The following is a 22,826-nucleotide window of genomic DNA, read 5'->3' as shown; positions in this document are numbered from 1 at the left end:
GTAAAATTCTCAAATTTCCTCCAGTTTCATGAAAGTTCTTAGATTGAATTTTATTCCTATATTGGGTCTCTTGAAATGGTAAATAACAAGAAGCGCAGGATCCACCTGAAGGACAATAAACACTAAATACTTGTAGCAGAAACACAAGTGCTAATATGCCGTCAATGTATTCCCGTTGTCAATTGCCTATTTATTAAATCCTTTTTCCATATGTTAAAACTGTTATACACTGTAAAAAATGTTCGAATTTTATGAACTGTAAAAACCACTGTTGTTGTATTTTTACATTTTCAGATCCAGCCTGTACATTCACAGCACAATAGTAGTGCCTGCCCGCTGGAAGAGAATTAATAATGAACCATGCACTATAAAGTAAGTATTGATTTTTGGCAGGACTCATAAGTCATCCTGGATATTAAAATGAAAGGGATAGGGATTTTTCCTATCCATTTCTTTCATTGCCTGGATATCTGTGTCAGTTCAACCGAGATTTATGTGTTGTTCTGTTTTATAGCGTTTTTACCAACAGAGAGGTCTTAGTTCCTCTGGCTCGAATACTGATCCCAAAGTACACTCTCCCCAGCTGGGAAAATGGCTTAGCCATGATGACAGAAAAAGTGCACCTCTGCACTGGTGCTGTGTACAGGACGGACATCAGTAGTAGCAGACACCTTTTAGTTTGAAATTTGCTGTTCCTTTGCTGTCAACCATTTTAAACATAGGGCATGATCTATTTTATGTTATGTTATAGAATATTAAAAACACGATAGTGTTATTTTAATAAAGGGGAATTTACTTTTTAATCGGTGGTTGATAAAGCCACAAGCTGTTGCCTCAGTTAGTATCACTTCTGATTTTAGTTTCCAGGTTGTACACATTAGATGGCTATTGTCTACATTGTCCAACTGAGATGGAGAATAGCCAGTACTATGTGGCTGTTGGAGCAGATAAGTTTAGAGCCTTACCATGTGAACAGCGGGTCCCATTGCAGGAGAATCATCCAGGGGACCAGGATCAGGGGTATGAGACAGAACATGTTTTTTGTCAGTTGATACAGCTTTTTACCCACGTTTACCATATTTGTTAGATGAAAGTTGGATTCAGGTTTTACTAAGAATAAGGTTTCTTATGGGCATCCGGGTAGCGTAGCAGTCTATTCCATTGCCTACCAACATGGGGCTCGCTGGTTCAAATCCCCGTGTTACCTCCGGCTTGGTCAGTCATCCTTACAGACACAATTGGTCATGTCTGTGGGTGGGAAGCCGGATGTGGGTATGTGTCCTGGTTGCTGCCCTAGCGCCTCCTCTGGTCGGTCGGGGCACCTGTTCAGGGGGGAGGGAGAACTGGGGGGAATAGCGTGATCCTCCCACGTGCTATGTCCCCTGACGAAACTCTTCACTGTCAGGTGAAAAGAAGCAGCTGGCGACTCCACATGTGTCGGAGGAGGCATGTGGTAGTCTGCAGCCCTCCCTGGATCGGCAGAGGGGATGGAGCAGAGATCAGGACGACTTGAAAGAGTGGGGTAGTTGGATGAGTACAATTGGGGAGGAAAAAAAAAAAGCCTTTGTTTTTTTATCATTCTCACTTCTTTTTTTTTAACTCCAAATCGTACAAGACATTCTTCTGTCGATTAGCAAGATGAAACAAGCACGGCAGCAGCAGATTTAGTATGGGTGACAGCTGCCTCCAGGGTGGCATCTTGCCGGGGGTAGCATGGGGCGCCTTCACAAAAAAATTTGGAATGGTGATATTTGTGTGATCGGTTTCGCAACCACTGCCAGTGCAGCCATATAGGTGAACTAGGCAATTGGCGACGGCAGCGAAATGTGGGCCAACTATTCTTGATTAATATGGTGGAGTAACCAAGAGCAGTAACTGCAGGGTCGCTAGGCTACGCGTTTTGTAAGCACAATGAAATCCTGAGGAATGTGTCAATCATGCTGCACCTGCCGTCACCTCCCTCCCCCAGATCTCACGAGCCAGGAGTAGCCTGGCCTACTGACACCAATTTCAATGCCCGCCGTGTACACTTCTGAAAGGTAAGCTTTATTTGCGCCCTAGTCGTTGTTTAGGTTGCTGATGATATGATGATATGTGCTTGTGCACATTTCATCTGTGTGTTCGACGCACATGAGGAAGTGGTGTACAGGTGAAATTGGATTATTTGGAAAATGGCTATATGTGCTGTAATGTAAAGAATTTGGAACCAGGTTATTGGAGTTATCATGCAGACCGGTTTGATGCATTATGGATCTGCAAAATGCCTGCATATTGCGTCATGCATATTATTGGCATTTTGAGCACACTAGCGTTGCAGTAGACTATTTGCATTATGTAAATGGCATATTGGCCTTTGTTTGTTGTTGCAGGTATGGTATGTTGCAATAGAGCGGCGGCATAATTGTTTTTCGCCTAGGCTCAGCAGAAGTGCATGTGCTGGTCCTGTTCGTGACCATGACCCTGCTTGAGCTGCTGATATTTATACACAAAAGGGAGCTCTAGGAAATTTATTCAAATTTGTGGACTGCTGTCAGAATGTGTCTTACACTCCCAGTGACTGTAGCTGAAGCAGAGAAGAGCTTTTCAAAGCTGAAGCTCATCAAATCCTACCGGAGGTCCACTGTGTCACAGGAACACCATAGTGGCCTTGCTATGCATCAGTATCAACTGTGCAGTTGCTGGGCAGATTTCTCGTGATGTAATTGATGACTTTGCATCAAGGAAGGCAAGAAAGGTCAGGGTTTAGATGGCAGTTGTGCAATTTAGTTTGTGTTTCTTGTTTCTTGTTTAGAGTGTAATAGTGTAATAATCAGGTTCTCTTTTTAAGTGTGTTATTCTATTTGTGTAACAGGATTTGTGCCATTAAGTTTTGTGTCTTTTTTTTTTGTGGATTTTGCCCCCCGCTCTTTGTCCCCAGTTGTACTTGGCCAATTACCCCACTCTTCCGAGCCGTCCCGGTCGCTGCTCCACCCACCACCTCTGCTGATCCAGGGAGGGCTGCAGACTACCACATGCCTCCTCCGATACATGTGGAGTCACTAGCTGCTTCTTTTCACCTGACAGTGAGGTGTTTCGCCAGGGGAACATAGCGCATGTGAGGATCACGCTATTCCCCCACAGTTCCCCCTCCCCCCTGAACAGGCACCCCGACCGACCAGAGGAGGCGCTAGTGCAGCAGCCAGGACACATACCCACATCCGGCTTCTCACCCGCAGAAATGGCCAATTGTGTCTGTAGGGACATCCGACCAAGCCAGAGGTAACACGGGGACTCGATCTGGCAATCCCCATGTAGGTAAGCAACAGAATAGTCCGCCACGTCAGCCGGATGCCCCAGTTTTCTGTTGTGGTTTTTTTGTTGTTTTGTTTGCAATAGGGTAACAGTGTATGTAAAATTCGATTCTCTGTTTTAATTGTATTTACTACAATTTGTTTGTTTGTCTTTTTTACTTCTTTTTGATATATATCAGTAAGTCCAGTGTTTCCCACAGGTCTGAAATATACTTGTGGTAGCAGGTGGAGAGGGCTGGCATTACCTGCAGGCACAAAAATGGTCTACTATATGTGACAAACAACAACACATTTAACACCTTAAAACCTTTAACACAATATTTTGATTTATTGAATATTTCTAATATTTTCACATAATGTATTTCACAGATCCAATCCCCCAACCCTCTCCTCCATCTACCCACAAGGGTAGGTTAAGACAAAGTAGAAAATTCAAAAAGAAAAAAAAGAATTAAAAATTTTTTTTATTTGTTGGATTTCCCCCCACTTTTCTCCCCAGTTTTATCCAGCCAATTACCCCACTCATCCGAGCCGTCCCGGTCGCTGCTCCACCCCCTCTGCCGATCCAGGGAAGGCTGCACACTACCACGTGCCTCCTCAGATAAATGTGGAGTCGCCAGCCGCTTCTTTTCACCTGGTAGTGAGGTGTTTCACCAGGGGGATGCAGCGCGTGGGAGGATCACGCTAATTGCCTCCTCCCGACCGACCAGAGGAGGCGCTAGTGCAGCGACCAGGACACATACCCACATCCGGCTTCCCACCCGCAGACATGGCCAATTGTGTCTGTAGGGGCGCCTGACCAAGCCGGAGGTAACACGGACACGGGGCTTTGAACCAGTGATCCCCGTGTTGGTGGGCAACGGAATAGACCGCTGCGCTACCCAGACACCCAGAATAAAATACTCTTTTAGTGTGTACAAAGATCACAGTGTTTGTCAGAGCACTTAATCTTTCTAGATTTTTCAAAGAGCTCCAAGTCTTGTGCATATGAGAACTCCTCTGGTGCTGGTCCATTTATTAATATTCACAGACATGCAGCCAGGTGCTCCCTTTCAGTTTGTCACTTTTGCCCTGTAAACCGGGCAAAAAACAGACACTTGACTTTAAAATTAACTATGTAGAAATTAAATGCAAAATATATTTAGTGCTGAAAGAAAGATAAGATTTTTCACTTACCCTGCTGAGTAAATGCATGCAAATTAGTAGTGTAAACTTAACTAAATTTAGTCTGTATCTTTCCAACTGCCATAGCCCGAAGAGAAAACAAACTATGTTCTTTTATGTTTAGCCAGGACAACTTTGTTGCACAATGGTCAAGTTACGTGTGGTCAATACACTACCAGTGCAGCATAATTACAGCTTTTCTTTCATGGAATTCAAAGCTACTACCAAAGTCACAGGACAATTACACAATAAAGAGAAAAGGAATTACTTTACCTGGTCCTTGCTGGTAAAGTATCCACCGTGTCGCGTCTTAGTAAAACAAGTGCATGATTTAATAAAACGAGCGCATGAACTAGAAAAGAATATATGATGTGACCCTCTTGTTCTGTTTTTCTGCAGAGCATGTGTAAGATTGTCAGTAGATCCTTCTCACGGTAGCAGAACGAACAGGTGCGGGAAGGGTAGAGTGAGGGGAGATTGTCCACTTCTTAATCAATCACGGATGGCATCCTTTTCTTGGACGGATAAAAAAAATGCTAAAATGGTCACCAAATATACTTCGGCATCCGTTAATATACCTGGCCAGCCTGCCCAAATGAAGTCGGTTTTTTTTGGGGTTTTTTTTGGATTCCCCCCAGCTTTTCCCCCCAATTGTATCCGGCCAATTACCCCACTCTTCCGAGCTGTCCCAGTCACTGAACCACCCCCTGTGCCGATCCGGGGAGGGCTGCAGACTACCTCATGCCTCCTCCAATACACGTGGCGTCACCAGCTGCTTCTTTTCACCTGACTGTGGAGTTTCACCAGGGGGACGTAGCACATGGGAGGATCACGCTATTCCCCCCAGTTCCCCCTCCCCCCTGAACAGGCATCCCGACCGACCAGAGGAGGTGCTAGTGCAGCGACCATGACAAATACCTGCATCCGGCCTGCAAACACGGCGAATTGTGTTGGTAGGGACGCCCGACCAGCCCAAGTAAAGTATGTGTGGGAAACATCCATCCATCCATTATCCGAACTGCGTATCCTGCTTTCAGGGTCGCAGGGATGCTGGAGCCTATCCCAGCAGTCATTTGGCAGCAGGCAGGGAGACACCCTGGACAGGCCGCTAGGCCGTCACACAGGGCGGACATACACACACATATTCATACTTAGGGGCAATTTAGTATGTCCGATTCACCTGACCTACATGTCTTTGGACTGTGGGAGGAAACTGGAGCACCCAGAGGAAACCCATGCAGACACGGGGAGAACATACAAACTCCACACAGAGGACGACCCGGGACGACCACCAAGGTTGGACTACCCCGGGGCTCGAACCTAGGGCCTTCTTGCTGTGAGGTGACCGTGCTAACCACTGTGCCACTGTGCTGCCCCATGTGTGGGAAACAGTTGAGGCTTGTGTTTTTTTATATTCATGTAGCCAAGTGGTAGATTCCATGTACCCTGTGTAAATATGTTCAGTATAAAAAAGAGAATAGATTTTATTTTTGTTTAACTATGTACAAGGGAAGGGGTATTTACAGTTATTGTTGTGTTAAAATATAATTCATATGTACAGACTATTTTAAAAAGCATGATTGTACCCGAGGGAACAACAAAGATCATAAAAAGGGTTAACTCTTAGCTGTTACAATCTGGTGCCACTAGAGGGCGAGATTGACGAATTTCTTCTTGTGCGCGGGATTCTGGTCCTTTTCCGGGTGAGTAAGCGGATAGTTGCAGGCAAAATACATTCTGAGTCAATCTAATGAAATCCATGGGTAAATATGCCTTAATGCCCTCTCTCGAACTAATATTATAGTGTGGAGGTTAATAGTTGTACCCTATAGAGTAGTTTGATGTTTTGTTTAAAGGTGCAAATAGTGCGATGAATGTCATGGAATGTACAGACTGAGGAAGTCCAAACGTGATTAGCAAGCTAACCGAGCCTACTGTATAGCCTCTTTAGCTAATTATGTATTTGGTTTAGTTGAACAAATGTTTCTATAAATTTATCTTTATTTCATGTATAGATATTAGATTAGGATTTTTGTACAAAGCCAGACGCTCAACCTTGAGGTCCCTCTGAAGGGAAATGGAATGTGTGTGCGCTTTAAGTATTCCTGTTGAGTTGAATTCTCACATTTTTCATGGTTCCTAGTGGGGTTAGAGAGCATGTATGTTTATTTTGTACATTTTCGTGTGTTTTCTTTTAGTGATTAGTGCCGTATTTTGATTTGTTTTTGAGTTTTGTTTTTTGGTATTTGTTTGAAATCTTTCTGCCTGTAGAGCCGAAGGAACGGAGAAGACCGTAGGTTCACACTTTAGCCGTGTAGGCAACTTTCTTTAATCCACGGTAAATCAGAGAGCAACCAAACCACAGCTCGACTGAGCGGAGGTGGCAAGAATAATCAGAAAACTGGCTGGACAACCATAACTTAACCCTGCGTTAACCTGCCAGGGCAACCATGACTTAACCCTTAGTTCCTGGGTTGAATTCTGTCCCCAATACGTGTCCACCACATGAGCCCCCCCAGAATTCGCCCTAGTAATCGAAGTCAGGCAGGCGCGGGGGGACAACAGGCCGTCCGCGGCGGCTCCGGATAACAGGGGCCGGAGTGTCTCTGGGAGGCATTGACGCGGGCCTGTGGAGGTCGGCCTGAGGAGCAGAAGAGGCAGCTCGGGCCTCCACGGGGGGAGGAGGCGGAGCCGGGGGACGACCGCGACGAGGAGGTTGGGCTAACTCCAACGGCTGCGTCAAGTCCAGGTGTGCGGGTTTAACTCGGTCCACTGAAACATGCTCGGCCGTGCCCCCAAAATCCACCACCAGGTGCTTAGTTCCCCGTTCCAGGACGCGGAAGGGGCCGTCATAAGGGGGTTGCAGAGGGGGGCGGTGTGCGTCGTGACGGATGAACACGTAGTCCGCTGACTGCAGACCTGGGGGCACCTGGGACACCGGCGCGCCGTGTTGGGCGGTAGGGACGGGTGTGAAAGCTCTGACCCCGTCCAGCAAGGAGGCTCGTTGGTCCACAGCTGACCAGGGACGCGTTGCATTGGGCATGAAATCGCCTGGGACTCGCAGCGGCGTGCCGTACACCAGCTCCGCAGAGGAGGCTTGTAGGTCTTCCTTCGGGGCGGTCCGCAGGCCCAGCATGACCCATGGGAGCTTGTCGACCCAGTTGCAGTCCTTGAGAGTAGCCCGAAGCGCAGCCTTCATGGACCGGTGGAAGCGCTCACATAGGCCGTTCGCCTGAGGGTGGTAGGCGGTAGTGCGATGAAGCTTGACGCCCAGAGCCTCACCCACAGCACTCCATAGCTCTGAGGTAAACTGTGGCCCACGGTCAGATGAAAGGTCGGAAGGCGTACCGAAACGTGAGACCCACGACCCAATAAAAGCCCGGGCCACATCAGCAGACGTCGTGGATGCCAGGGGAACAGCTTCAGGCCAGCGCGTAGTCCTGTCCACCACAGTGAAGAGGTAGGTGAACCCATGGGAGGGGGGTAGGGGACCAACCAGGTCGACGTGGACATGGTCAAATCGTCTCTCCGGCACTGCGAAGCGTTCCAGGGGCGCCTTAATGTGGCGGTGTATCTTAGCCCGCTGACAGGCAACACACGAGTCGGCCCACGCTTTCACGTCTCTCTTAAGTCCCTCCCACACAAACTTAGCAGAGGTCAGGCGCACGGATGGCTTACCGCCTGGATGAGAGAGGCCGTGCACAGCTTCAAATACGGGGCGTCTCCAGCTGTGCGGGACGATGGGCCTGGGCTGTCCTGTGGAGACGTCACACAGGAGGGTGGCACCTGTGTCGCTGAAAGGAACGTCCTGCAGGCGGAGCCCCGTGTCGGAGGCCCGGAGACGGAGGATGCTCGGGTCCGTGGCCTGGTCAACGGCCATCTGTGCATAGTCAAGGCCTAGGTGGACCGCTCCAATCACTGCCCTAGAGAGGCAGTCAGCTACCTGGTTAGACTTACCAGCGACGTGCTGGATGTCGGTAGTGAATTCCGAAATGTAGGAGAGTTGTCGCTGCTGGCGAGCGGACCATGGCTCGGCCGTCTTGGACATGGCAAACGTGAGGGGCTTGTGGTCCACGTACGCAGTAAACTCGCGGCCCTCTAGCAGGAAACGGAAATGCCGGACAGCGAGCCAGAGACCGAGGAGTTCCCTGTCAAAAGTACTATACTTGCGCTCTCGGGGTGTAAGCTGGCGACTGAAAAAGGCCAAAGGCTGCCAAGCCCCCCCCACCCACTGTTCGTGAACCGCACCAACAGCATAGTCCGATGCATCCGTGGTTATGGAAATAGGCGCTGTAGGTGAAGGATGCGCTAGCAGGATAGCCTGGGAGAGCGCAGCTTTAGTCTCGGTGAACGCACGGTCCCGCTCTGCTGTCCAGTCGACCGCCTGGTTGGGGGACATGCCTTTCAGCGCCTCGTACAGTGGCCGGATGATAAAGGCGGCTCGGGGAATGAAGCGGTGGTAGAATGTCACCATCCCGATGAACTCCCTGAGCGCACGAGCTGTTTGGGGGCGCGGAAAGGCCGCCACCGCTTCCACCTTTGAGGGCAGGGGGACTGCCCCGTCCCCAGTGATGCGATGCCCGAGGAAATCAATGGCTGTCAGCCCGAACCGGCACTTCGCCGGGTTGACGATCAGCCCATGCTGGCTGAGGCGTGTGAAGAGGGCATGAAGATGGGACAGGTGTTCTTCCTTGGAGGCGCTGGCGATGAGTATGTCGTCCAAATAGACGAAGAGGAAAGGAAGGCCACGGAGCACTGAATCCATCAGCCGCTGAAAGGACTGGGCCGCGTTTTTGAGTCCAAATGGCATTCGTAGGAATTCAAATAGGCCGAATGGGGTAGTCACCGCTGTCTTGGGGATGTCTGAGGGGTGCACGGGAACTTGATGATAACCACGGACCAGGTCGACTTTTGAGAAGACGCATTTGCCAGACAGGTTTGCAGAAAAGTCCTGGATATGCGGGACAGGATAGCGGTCGGGCGTGGTGGCGTCATTTAGTCGGCGGTAGTCCCCGCATGGTCGCCAACCTCCATCAGGCTTAGCGACGATGTGGAGTGGGGACGCCCACGGGCTGTCAGAGCGGCGGATGATCCCCATGCGTTCCAGGTGCTCGAACTCAGACTTGGCAATGGCGAGTTTGGCGGGGTCGAGACGCCTGGCTCTGGCGTAGACCGGGGGCCCCTTCGTAGCAATGTGATGCTCCACCCCATGCTTAGCGGTGGGTGCAGAGAAGGTAGGCTGGGTGAGGTCAGGGAACTCAGCGAGGAGGCGGGTGAACTTGTCTGCCTCTGAGAGAGAGTTGGCTAGACCTGCATAGGCCGCTTCCCTCCGCGTACATGCGAAGGAGGAGAAGGTTAAGGCATCGACCAGACGGCTGTTCTGAATGTCCACTAGCAAACCGTAAGCGCACAAAAAATCAGCTCCGAGGAGGGGAAGCGTTACATTGGCCATGACGAACTCCCACGTGAAACGTTGTCCACCAAAACACAGTTCTACAGACCGCACGCCGTAGGTGTGGATAGGGCTGCCGTCAGCCGTCGCCAACTGGGGGCCCCGCTCCCCGCCCATGATGTCGACGTCAGTAGCAGGGAGCACGCTTCTCTGTGCGCCCGTGTCACAAAGAAATCGCCGACCGGAGATGGTGTCGAGGATGAAGAGTAGCCTGCTCGTATCGCCAACACTCATGGCCACTACTGAGTGTTGGCCCTCTCGTTTCCCGTCGGCCTGTAGTTGCAGGGGGAACGGCACCGTTTAGCTTTCGCACCAAATCGAGCGTGGTACATACCGAGTCCAGAGGGCTTGTAGCGGTCTGATGCTGTGGCGCCACCGTCGGGCCACGCCCGCGATGTCGGCGGGGGGCCAGTGAAGGTAGGAGCCAGCACCCCGGCATGGGAGGAACGTTGTGTAGCGACGAAGAATCGGTCAGCCTCCTTTGCCAGCTCACGGGGATCAGTGATGGTGGAGTTAGCGAGCGCAGTCTGGACGTGGGGCGGCATGTTGCGCAGAAACAGCTCCATAAACAGGAAACATGGCTTTTCTTGACCCAGTAGGTTTAACATCCTGCTCATTAGCTCCGATGGTTTGCCATCTCCCAAGCCCTGAATTGCGAAGAGGCGACGTGCTCTCTCCGTTGTTGACAGTTCAAAAGTTTCAAGGAGGAGATGTTTAAGTGCGGCGTATTTACCATCGGCCGGTGGGTTGGTTATGAAACCGCTTATCCTGGAAGCCGTAGCGCACCCCAGCGCTGCCAATACGTAGTAGTACCTGGTCTCGTCTGCTGTTATGTCTCTGAGCGCGAACTGTGCCTCAGCCTGCGCGAACCATGTAGCCGCGGAAGACTCCCAAAACTCCGGCAGTTTAATTGCAACGGCGTTCGTAGCCATAATGTGTGTGGTTTCAGAAAACTTATCCGAAAACCGACGTCGGGGTCACCAGTGTAGAGCCGAAGGAACGGAGAAGACCGTAGGTTCACACTTTAGCCGTGTAGGCAACTTTCTTTAATCCACGGTAAATCAGAGAGACAAACAAAACCCACAGCTCGACTGAGCGGAGGTGGCAAGAATAACCAGAAAACTGGCTGGACAACCATAACTTAACCCTGCGTTAACCTGCCAGGGCAACCATGACTTAACCCTTAGTTCCTGGGTTGAATTCTGTCCCCAATACGTGTCCACCACATGCCTAAACCATTCAATTTAGAGCGATAACATAAAAAAAACAAGAAAACAAAGAACCCCAAAATTAGTGATTGTGTCCTGTGTGGTACCTATTTCCACGGGTTACATTCATATAGCTTTAAATGTTATGTCAGGAAGAGATGGAAACGGATGATCTGCTGTGGCGACCCCTAACGGGAGTAGCCAAAAGTAGTAGTAGTAGATATAGCTTTAAATTTTATGATTATTTATTTGTGTTGTTCCAAATGTCTGAATAAAAATTACAGTTAGTGCAGAATAGTGCTTTTTTTGTTGGCGGGGGGGCTAAGGGGGGATTTGCCCATGGAACCATACAAGCTAGAACTGCGACTGAGTTGTGTTGTGTTGTATTGAGTTGAGTGTTTTGTTTTTTTTCTCCCACCATCTTGTTGTTCACGCTCTTGTACTGTGCTAACTTTGGCCTCAATTCCCACTAGTTTGCGGTAGGGGTGCATTGCTGTAACACTTCAGTAGTCTTTCAGTCGAAAAGCGTATCTTTGCATGCACAGCATTTCAATTAACATTTCCCACGTGTGAGACTCTTGTTGCGGGGGTGGAACGCTTTATGAAACAGTGCTATCATCAATCACTGTCTGCAGGAGGCATTGAGTTACCATTGCTTTCTACTTTGATGGGCAATCCCCACAGACACAGGCTGGCCCACTTGATCAAGTGCAGTGAGCCTCATAGACTGAACATATGCACCGGGGGGACTTAAATGACTGGGAACCACAGCCCCCCCCCCCCCCAAAAAAACCCTCATTCAAGCCAGAATTGAAACAATTTGTATTGTGATTAAGTAGACAGAAAAATGCTTTGATTCCATTTGAGGATTGCTCCGCTGTGGACCTGAGATGAAATACAGGGAGGATGAGAACATGCCCACTCAGCATGTTAAGGTAGAGATAAGGTTCCCTGTGTGAGATGTCTGACGTCTGATTTTTCTAACCGTGAAAGATGACAGTGCTGTGCGGCAGACACTCTTTTTTTTTTCCTGATGGTGAACAAAGCCTTTAGCCTTTCACCCCAAGGTGCTTCCAAAGGAGATAAGTATTATGCAGAATTACACAAAAAATACTGCTTTATTAAGAATCCAGTTAAAATGTTGTGTGCTGTTGACTTTTTTTTGTAACCATTCCCCATTTTGTCATTACATATTCAAGCTCAAAAGCAAAGGGTTATGCATATATGTTGAATTCATCTGTTAGTTTTTTTTTGTTTCTAACATTAACATCAATATAGACGCTGCTTAAGTCCCTGCCTAGTCGTCTTCTTCCTTTCCTTAATTCACAGTTTTGTCATTCCATACAGCAGCACAGGGGGGCGACAGAGACAGAGCTATGCCTCCAATTTACATCGGCCAGCTGAATCTACAATTAATCATTCACCGGACATGATGTTGCCACACTTTACTCTCTGTCCCTCTTCGCCTGATCCCTCATGAATTTTGTACACATAATTTGGCCAGTTAATGGGAACCTTTCAGGGCAGAAGATACATATGAGGAAAATTGCTCGCTGTGGCTTGATCCGTTAGCTGTTTAGCTTACTGATTACACTTACATTTATAGGGTCATGTCCATCATTAATTTTAGTTTGACCTCACAAAGCAACATTGGTCTGGTTTGAAAATGCCTGTAAAAAGATCCAGTAACACGTCCGTGGAGGCTGTGTAAAATGTAACCTTGCACCGCAATCTCACTCAGTGTGAACGGCGTCTGTCCTGCCCGCGCTACTGGCAGCGTTTCAGCGCCACTGAATGGGACATCTGGTCTGGAGCAACCACTGAAGTCTCAAACTGACAGCTCTGCAGAGTGTGATATTGAAAGTCCCCAGCACACTGTGTTCCCATTAGAAGCAAGCGGAGATGCTGAGTTAGGTGTTCGCACTGATGAAGTAGAAACTTTTAAGGTAGACATGGCATAAAGAGATTATTAATGGGGGGCTTGGGTAGGCAGAGACAGACATTGAGAGAGAGAGTGAAAGAGAATAATGGTGCGTATCAAAGCAAAGCACTTCATGTTATTCATATTAAACAGTGTCATAGTTTTTGACTTTGTACTTCATACGCGGCATTCTACAAAAAACAGCCCCAAGAGACTGACTAAACGAGGGATAATAAATGTCCTCCCTGACGTCACCAGTGGCTTGCGTCTGCTCCTCAATCCTCTGCTGTTGTTCCTCGGTGATCTCACCGGGAAGGGGAAGTGGCATTACCCTGTGGAAAACAATACTGGCTAATACTGGCTCGCTGCTGCCAGCATGTCTGCTCTCTGAGAACCAGGCCTAGGGAGTGGCTGGCTCCGATACCGCTGCCAGTGTGGTTGGATGCTGGCTGGTTCCTACTGGATGCCCCCCCCCCCAACCCCACCCCAGCGTCAGCAATGGCTTGTCTCTGCTCCTCAATCCTATGCTGTTGTTCCTCAGTGATCTCACTAGGAAGGGAAGGGGAAGTGGCATTACCCTGTGGAAAACAATACTGGCGTGCTGCTGCCAGCATGTCTGTTCTCTGAGGACCAGGCCTAGGGAGTGGCTGGCTCTGATACCACTGCCAGTGTGGTTGGATGCTGGCTGGTTTCTACTGGATCCCCCCCCCCCCCCCAATTTCCTTTGGCTATCGTATCACAGTGTCCTCTTGTTGACTCCTATGCTCTGCCACTTGAGAGGGCCAGAGATTACTTGCTACCCGGGCCCCCTTGAGTCTACCCGCACTTTGAGTTCTCGCTTTTCCTTCCTACCCTGTTCCTTTCTTGCTCTCTTGTTTGCTCTCTCTGGGGCCTCCTGATAGATATAGTCTGCCCCCACAGGACACTGGCTGTGTAATGCGTAATGAGAAGCTGGATGACTTCAGCTTTTCCACCGTAGCTGACGGTTGCCAGTGTGCCGCTGTCTGCACCGTACTACTCTACCATCTCTGCAACACTCCCTGTCCTCTCTTTCCCCCTACTCCACACTCCTCACCATTCTCCCCGAGTGAGGCAGCCTTGATTTAACTTTGTTGATTTAAATAAGAACTATTTACATCTCGCCACCAGGCTGTAAACATGAAGGGGGTGGGGGTCATTTGCTAAATGGATTTTGAATCTAATTTTGAATTTCAAGGCAAAGATGTTTTGCGTCACTCAGGCCATTTCACGTTACAGAAAGTGAATTAACCGCACCCTGCCGCTGCAGTGCCACTCCATGTTTGTCTGTGATCTACTGGTTTTGGACACTACAGGACTTGTGCATGAACTCCGCTTCAACTCTTACTTGCTGAACATACCAAGCAAACTTCACTTTTTTTGTTGTTTTACTTTTCTCCTCCGGCCCACCAATGGCTGTGTAAATTCAAAAGAATATCAACAGACTCTGCCTCTGCATTAACGAAAGCAAACAAGTGGAGAAACAACACTGCTTTTCCCCAGAGTCCACGTTAGAGAGCTCGCAAACACCAGTGCCAGAAGTGTATTTTGGTGGAAGCCTGAGATCACTACACTATCCCCTGAGCCAGCCCAGGGATCCAGCCAGGCAAGCTGCAGTAAAGAGCTCTGCAAAGAAACATTCTCTCTCCCCGTCTTTCTCTTTCTCCCTCGCTCTGTCTTGCTCTCTCTCTCTCTCTCTCTCTCTCTCTCTCTCTCTCTCTCTCTCTCTCTCTCTCTCTCTCTCTCTCTCTCTCACTCTCTCTCTGAGGGGGACGTACCTCACCTCGCTACCTACAGAAGGGATGAGCAGCCTGCAAGGAGAAAATTGCCTTTTGTGGAAGCATTAATTCAGATGTGTACCCTGCTGTCTGAACATCGCTCTGAACTCATCTCCCCGCTGCTCTCTCTCTGTTTCGCTCCTTTTCTCACCCACCGTGCAACTAAGTCCAAAGCCCCCCCCCCAACCCCTCCCCACCATCAATAACCGTCTACAGTCTGCTGCTGAAGAATAACTTATTCCCTGCAAGTCCCTCTTTTCCCTTTAAGTTTGTTTGGATTTCCATTGTTTGATTTGGCTTGGTAAATAAGACAAATGCAGTTAGAAAATTCATGGCTGCCCCATTTCATCAATAAATGATTAGTTTGCCGCGCTCCCCAGTGATTGATAGGTTGTGCACGAGATGTATAGGAACCAGATGAATTCAATACAGTGGGAGTCACGGGGGAGCGACAAAGCGTATCAGCTTGTGAAAAATTGAGGTCAACAGAAAATGTAAAAAAGGGGTTGAGGAGGAAGTTTTATTCAATGGCTCGTATGCAAGTATACATAACCCCACCGTGGTTTGTCTTTTTTCCGCTTCTTTTTTTTCTTTTCTTTTTACAAAACAAGCCCACAGGTTGTTGATGAATCAGAGAGAAATTTGAGGAAATATTTCTTAATCCATGCCCCCCTCTTTTTTTCTCTCCCTTCTTCTTCTCTTTTGTCTCTCCATGTAGTTTGCTCACACAGGCTTTGGAGAGGGCTTTGAGCGCACAGCCAGGGGCCAAACGAAGAACCACACAGACTCTGCCAAGCCAGGAAGAGCCAAACAACAGAGGCAGGTGTCCAGAATCCCACTTCTTTTCCCGTCAGGGGGTAAACAGAGCAATTCTATAGAACCTCTCTCTGTCTCTCTCTCTCTCTCTCTCTCTCTCTCTCTCTCTCTCTCTCTCTCTCTCTCTCTCTCTCTCTCTCTCTCTCATGCATATATACACACTCGCTCACAATATTCAATGTGTGTATTTTGCTCTCCAACCCCTCTTTTTCTCACTCCTGCTGATAAGAGGCAGCTATTTTATTCCTGTAGACACCACATCACTGCTTGACTGTCTGTATCTACATGTGTGCATACACAGGGGTGAAGGCATGCGCTGGCTGGAGCTGTGTAATATGTTTGAAATATGGAAAATTGTATGGCGTGCACATGGTCAACAGATAGAAAAGCTACGATGGACACATGGAAGAGCTTTTGGATTCCTAACCTGTTCTTCCCCACAATTAACCCACATCAGGGGAGTGCATCTCCCTGCTCTTTGAATGAACGCAACTCTTATCTGTGAATATAAAACAGAACAAGACTTCAAACACCGTCAAGGGCTCGTAAATCATAGATGAATTCAATCGGGCCATTTTGTTGACTATGTATCCAGGAAGCCTTGTTAACTATGCTAGGAGAAAACAAAATGCTCCAATTTTCTCCTGATGGCGAAATCAAAATAATCATAAGTTATTCATCACTATTGCATGAAGGGAGGATCATAAAACTGACAAAATACTTTTTCATATTGATGAGTTTTGGCATTTCAGTACTTATATAGTTTGTAAGAGATTTATAAAGTCAATACATAGTAATTGCACCTTTATCTCTGCTACCCAGCAATGCAGTAGTTGTTATTTCATGGGAGTCCATTTTGCCTTACAGCACTGTGGCCCAACTTTAAAGGCTCATCCTGGGCCAGAGATAGCATGACATCATAGGATGAGTAATTGCCACAGTTTGAGACCTGTCATCATTTCACACATTAGGGCCGAGCCAACGGTCCTTGTGATGAAATTGAATTTCCTCTCCTCATGTTGGGTTTGTATTATCAAGGTGGCTGGCAGTCTGCAGCAACTGCTAGACGAGCCTGCCCTTCTCTCACATCTCTGACCACTTTTTGGACTCTTGATCACACCCTTCAGCAAGCCCCTGTCCCATAAATTTATTACGTACTAATGTTGTAAGAGTAAAAGGAAGATCTCCGTAGGCCTCCTTTGTAACTACATGACTGGACTGCTCAGAGCCTCATAGACAAGCAGTGGCTCTGAGTACTGTTGGTGAGCATAAACCAGCATAGGAGCACAGTTTTTGGCAGTGGATCATCATCATTATTTTGCTTCATTTTTGAAATTGTGTGAACCATGGAATTCATCCAATCACTTCTACATCTACAAAACACAACAGATTTGAGCCTACGTTTAATACGGATGCAAAATACACCATTTAAACTAACATTTTCAAATATTCTACACCTAGGTTCTTATTAGTAAAATCAAATTACATTCATTTATTCATTATCCAAGCCACTTATCTGAATTTGGGTCACGGGATGCTGGAGTCTATCCCAGCAGTCACTGGGCGGCAGTGACAATTTAGTATGACCGATTCACCTTACCGACATGTCTTTGGACTGTGGGAGGAAACCGGAGCATCCAGAGGAAACCCACGTAGACATGGGGAGAACTTGCAAACTCCACAAAGAGGACAACCTGGGACGACCCCCAAGGTTGGACTACCCCGGGGCTCGAACCCAGGACCTTCTTGCTGTGAGGTGATCGTGTTAACCACTGCGCCACTGTGCCGCCTTCAAATTGCATAAACTATTGAAGTAGATTCCAATTATGTGTCTTATCATTCAGAACCCCCCCCACACACACACACACACACACACACACACACACACACACACACACACACACACACACACACACACACACACACAGACAAATGTGATTTTTCTTACTAGGAAAAGGCAGTGTGATGTTGCTGTTTAGGTTGCCCCCCCCCCGGGCATCAAGCGCAACCTGTCATTGTCAGGAATAAGCCCTGCAGGTTCATGCAGGTGCATTTGGTTACGTATGCACTTGTAGCAGGAGAGTCGTGGCTTCCCATAACCTTAGGTTTCCGGGGCCAGTTTAAATAAATAGATAAATGGCTCGACAGCATCATCGATCTCTTCTGATTTTGAACAGGAGAGGATAAGGCATTGGATAGGTGGGCAAAAAGGAACAGAGAAAGAGAGATAGAGAGCAAGAGAAAGTGAGGGAGGAAGGAGAGAGAGTGAGGAAAAAGAGCAGAAGAACGTCGAGGTGACCAAGCTGCCAGATGAGGTAATTGTGATTAATCACTTTCCTTAGAGGGCAGCGTGTTCAATGCAAAACACAAAAGGAGGGAAATGGCAGGAGCAGCAGAGGTGCAGGAAGACTGCCAGTTGAAGGTGGACTTGCCAATTGATCAGGTAAAACACAGCCGCATACAGGACCCTAATGAGGTCTTTAGCATATGGTCTTGAAACGACTCGGGCCTGTTTCCCAGACACAGAACAAGGATTCACCCCGCCCTAAAATACCATCACCGTAGCTGCATGTTGGCCACCTGGGTACTTGCTGGGTACAAATGAATTGTCAGCAATACTACCTGCTACAAAAGTAATAAATTGTTAGCATTTTAAAGTCTGTTGACATTAGGAACAGCCAAATGTGTAAAAGTTGACAGGGCAGGTAATTTGTAAAGGTTAGAAATACAGATAAGCATCTCAGGTTTGATGTTGAAATAAGTGTCTGGAAATGCCAACCTGTCAGTGAGAAAAGTGTATACCATGCTAGTGAGTTTTCCCTCTTTCTTCCTTAGGCTTAACTCTCGTCTTCAAGCTAAAGTGAATGTTTACTCCTGACAGTATCACTTCTCACATAGATCAGGGCTCATGAAAGTTCAGTAGAGCAAGTTACGTAAATGTGCTTTCTCGGTAAATCAATACAGCAAAACAGCATACAGTAAGTTAAGTGAAGCTCTTTTCCTTGTCTGAAGGTTGAGGCCAAAGTAGTTGAGGAGGAGTGTGAACATGGGTGTTCTCGCTCTTGCAGACCATGCAAGGCCTCGCTCTTGGCCTCAGATGGCTCCAGCCTGCAGAGGTCTTTGTCTCCATGAGCCAGGAAGGATGTGGGTACCCCCATGATCATTTTCTAACAGTTCACATTGAGTTCATTTTCATTTTCTGCTCACGCCTAGTTTGGACATGAAAATATCCTATGTATGTGAGCAATGATGGTCGTCAATATTAAGCTTGAACACAAGGAGGTCATGAAGAGGGCTTCAAACTTGACCCGTTTTCAGCAGCCATACCATAACCTGACATTTCTTATGTCTGTTTCCTGCCTTCTAGCATTTCTCAGTCTTTTTTCTTATCCAATCTCCCTTTAGCGTGAGAAGAGTGAAAAAGGGGCACTGAGCTCACCAACAGCCCCATGGATGGAGAACTTAAGTCACCTGACCCTCAGGTATGACCTCCCTGTAGATAAAAGCTACTTATTGGTAAGTCTAGATATGGATGCTCTAGACTGCTGCATTAGAAATGGAACATTCTTATTGGGGTGTATTTTTTGATTTGGCTTCATAACCGCCTGTACTTGTGTTTGATATCTGCCTTTGGTTATAATGTGTTTATGCTATGATGAGTGAGGGCAGAGCTGTGCATGCAGATATTTCTGAGCAGACGTATGGATTCTAGAAATTATTCTCATTTAAACACACTTGATTTTCTCTAATAATACTCAAGGGACAATAATATGAAGCTCTATAACTGCGATGCACATACACAATAGTTGGTGATATTACTATTCTAAGCAATTTCATGCAGCTTTGAAATGAGAAGATATTGAGTATTATTTAAGCAATCAATAACCTTGAACATTTTGTTTTAATGAAAACTATAATTTCAAGCCGTAGCAATTGCACCATGGGGGAATGTTTTGGTGTGGTGATGATTTTGCTGCCGCATGCACTTTTGCAATAAAGATATTCTTATTGGGATAATTATTGACTTTAGGGGGGACGGTTATGGCCCTGGTTAGGGACCTCATCAATAGCTTACTTCATTACTCATTGCTTTTAGTCATACATGAATATTGCTGATTCAGAATGACTATGGATTGGAGAGAATGGCCATTAGATAATGGATAATAACGATATTGCCTTGTATGGACTCAGCAACTTGTGTACAACAGCAATTGCCTTGGCAAACAATGTTTGATTTGTTAGCTAAGAAAGACCGACATAAAATGAGGCTAGCTTTGGTAGCTAGCTGTCCATTCAGTATAGTACCAAGCAATATAGTGCCACATGTTAATTTGCTCACTCAAGATCATCTGTGTCAACTGCTTAATGGGCTATACTATCAGAAGTTGTCCTCAGTAGGGGCTGCAGTTGGTACAGTAGTGACTCTGAAATGTGTAATCATTAAATTTGATGACAAAGATAGTGAAAAGCTCAAGACTTAGCTATGGAAAAAGAAAAGTTACCCCATCTAGCAAGTCTGGGTAGTCCATCGTTTTTGAAAAATGTTGGCCACCTCTGTCGAATTAAGTCCGAGTGAAGGAGCCTCACAGTAATTTCATTTTGTGTGTGTCACTGTTTTAGTGGGCATTATATTAATGAAGGTCATCATTCAACCAGAAACGATGATAGTACAGGGTGAAAGTTATGGCAAATGTCCTGGCTAACTCAATACATTACTCACAGTCTTTCTCCCAGTTCTCCTATGAGGCTTAGCAGACTGTTACTGTCTTGTCAGCAACCCGATTATTCAGACGACTGTAAAAAATAATTAGATTAAGTTACGATATGTCCACGACTACTATGACTCATACTGTAGTTTGAATGATTGCTTTATTTATATGTATAAACATATATGTAAAGGGTGGCATGGTGGTGCAGTGGTTAGCGCAGTCGCCTTACAGCAAGAAGGTCCTGGGTTCGAGCCCCGGGGTCATCCAACCATTTGTCCCTTGTGTGGAGTTTGCATGTTCTCCCTGTCTGTGTGGGTTTCCTCCAGGTGCTCCGGTTTCCTCCCACAGTCCAAAGACATGTCGGTCAGGTGAATTGGCCGTACTAAATTGTCCTTAGGCGTGAATGTGTGTGTGTGTGTGTGTGTGTGTGTGTGTGTGTGTGGGCCTTGTGGCGGCCTGTTCAGGGTGTCTCTCTGCCTGCCGCCCAATGACTGCTGGGATAGGCTCCAGCTTCCCGTGACCCCGATTGGGATAAGCAGCTTGAATAATGGATGGATGGATGGACGGAATATGTATGTATATATGCCTCTTTATAGATGCTTCTGTTTAATTTATTGATAGAATTTAAATAGTGAACACTTACAGGCACCGATGATGTACTGTATGTTTATATTGACTTGTGTGGTCCAGACCAAACAAGAGAAATGCAAGATTCAGCATGTCAGCCAAGTGGAAATGTCCTTTAGGAGTAAATGCAGGCTATCTCCATGGAAGAGGGCAAAGGGTGGAGGACCAGAGACTTACACACATTCATCAAAAGCTGTCTGACAATCAGCTGATTGACATTTGTTGTCATTTGTGAAGCCTTCTTTTGGAGTCCCAGCTGTTTATTTTCAAAGTTATTTCCTTAAAAAGGGAAGGTCAATGGATTTGGATGGAGTAGATGTGGCTTCTTCTGACAAAATGTGGAGAAGGGTAGACTCACTTCAGCTGGTGTAATATTGTATTCACAACTATCATTTGTTTAGATTTAACAGTATTGGCTGATTTATCAACCAGTCAGCTAAGCATTTTTTCTTAATTAATATTGTTAGAAATGTCAATAGGACTAGAGATGTTTGATCAATTGTCTTCCTCTTCTTAAGAATTTTGTGATAAAAATCAAATAGTTATTGACCATCCCATTGATCCCACCCCCTTACTCTTTTCCAATGCAATTCTGTTTCATTTGTCTCTCGGCTGTTTTCCAGGCTCCTATTCCCCCAAGCTTAGGTTCACTGTTTCAAAGGCTTTCTTCTCCCCTTGCAAGGTCAACTATAATCAACTCTAGACAATGTCACCGTCTTGCTTTTCCAGTGGGCTAGGCTAAGGAAGACAATTCCTCTGGGCTTTTAAGGACCCCCTGCATTATACCATTCAATTACTGTTCATTAGACAGTGTACCGCCATTAATCAGACTTAGATGTTGTACTATAGTCTTCAATAGGGACAATGAACTGAGGCGATTTTTCCCAGCCTCCTGTCTAGTCCACTGTTTAGTGAAATGGAAAATGAAGACACTCTGTAGTGCACTTATGGTGTCAGTACAGAGACTGAACTGCACCGATTCTACTCTGTATATCTGTTTTCAAGAGAAGTTCTCTGCTTCACGCAGCCCTGTCTTTGAATTCTAAGAAACCTCGCCTTTGTCAGAGATTTACTGCATATGTACTATAGTATTAGGAATCTGATATATCACTGTGAGGGGAGAAACCTGACAGATTTACTGATTGGGCCTGCATATGCATTGCATGTGACTAGCTGATGATATGAGAAACTGATTTATACTTTCCAGGAGCCTAAAGAGGAGGAGGTGTCATCTAAGCTTGGGAGAATACGGTCACGGATATTCTGGTTTTTCAAGGGTAGGTTCATCAAAGCATAAAGCTTGGTAGTAGCTCCCTGGCAGCGGCGGCGTCACAAAGACCCTCATGTTCCCCTCCATAGCACTGCTGAACCTAATGCACCCATAAAGAGACCACTAATACACTCAGCATTACCAGTTCCTCCCTCACATCACATGTCACCGGATCCACAAACACCACTCAACATCTGGGAGAGCTTTACGCCATGGTTTATGGAGACCATCTGGATGAGTGTTTTTTTTCTTTTTTTTTTTGCCTCTTGAATCCCAGATGACTTATTCTAGTATTAAAGGCACCTGCGCATCAAGGTGTGCCACATTTAGAGCCTGGCACATTATTCACCACTCCTTATATGTTTCATATGTCATTTGCAATTTGGGCTCCCTCTTGTCAGGGGATAGGAAGCAGTATCTGACTTGTTAACATTAAAGTCAATTTTTTCACCGGCCTTCTCTTCCAACTGGGAGTCCATGTTTTGAGTTTCATTTGATTGATACCTAGAGGAGTACGTCTGATAATAAGAACCCAAACGTGTTAGTTCTGCATGTATGTATGTATGTATGTAT

At 46.8% G+C, this 22,826-nt stretch overlaps 1 protein-coding gene across 1 annotated transcript; it reads left to right on the top strand.

The window, feature by feature from the left end:
• The first annotated feature begins 155 nt into the window (after nucleotides 1-155).
• LOC130126016 (doublecortin domain-containing protein 2) lies at nucleotides 156-22,280 on the top strand. Its single transcript, XM_056295390.1, has 11 exons — nucleotides 156-166; nucleotides 295-372; nucleotides 515-657; nucleotides 861-1,020; nucleotides 12,856-13,060; nucleotides 15,550-15,688; nucleotides 17,990-18,090; nucleotides 18,660-18,763; nucleotides 18,861-18,882; nucleotides 19,053-19,163; nucleotides 22,191-22,280. The coding sequence occupies exons 1-11, from the start codon at nucleotides 156-158 to the stop codon at nucleotides 22,278-22,280; spliced, it is 1,164 nt and encodes a 387-aa protein (XP_056151365.1).
• The last annotated feature ends 546 nt before the right edge of the window (nucleotides 22,281-22,826 follow it).

The sequence above is a fragment of the Lampris incognitus genome, chromosome 16, assembly GCF_029633865.1.
Source record: "Lampris incognitus isolate fLamInc1 chromosome 16, fLamInc1.hap2, whole genome shotgun sequence".
Classification (NCBI taxonomy): domain Eukaryota; kingdom Metazoa; phylum Chordata; class Actinopteri; order Lampriformes; family Lampridae; genus Lampris; species Lampris incognitus.
This window is presented reverse-complemented; position numbering and strand designations above follow the sequence as displayed.

Bases quoted from the DNA above. Each gene is read 5' to 3' on its own strand.
- LOC130126016 (XM_056295390.1), top strand. The intron at 1,021-12,855 runs GTATGAGACAGA...AATCTCACTCAG, and splicing joins CCAGGGGACCAGGATCAGGG to TGTGAACGGCGTCTGTCCTG. The intron at 18,091-18,659 runs GTAAAACACAGC...CCTTGTCTGAAG, and splicing joins TGGACTTGCCAATTGATCAG to GTTGAGGCCAAAGTAGTTGA.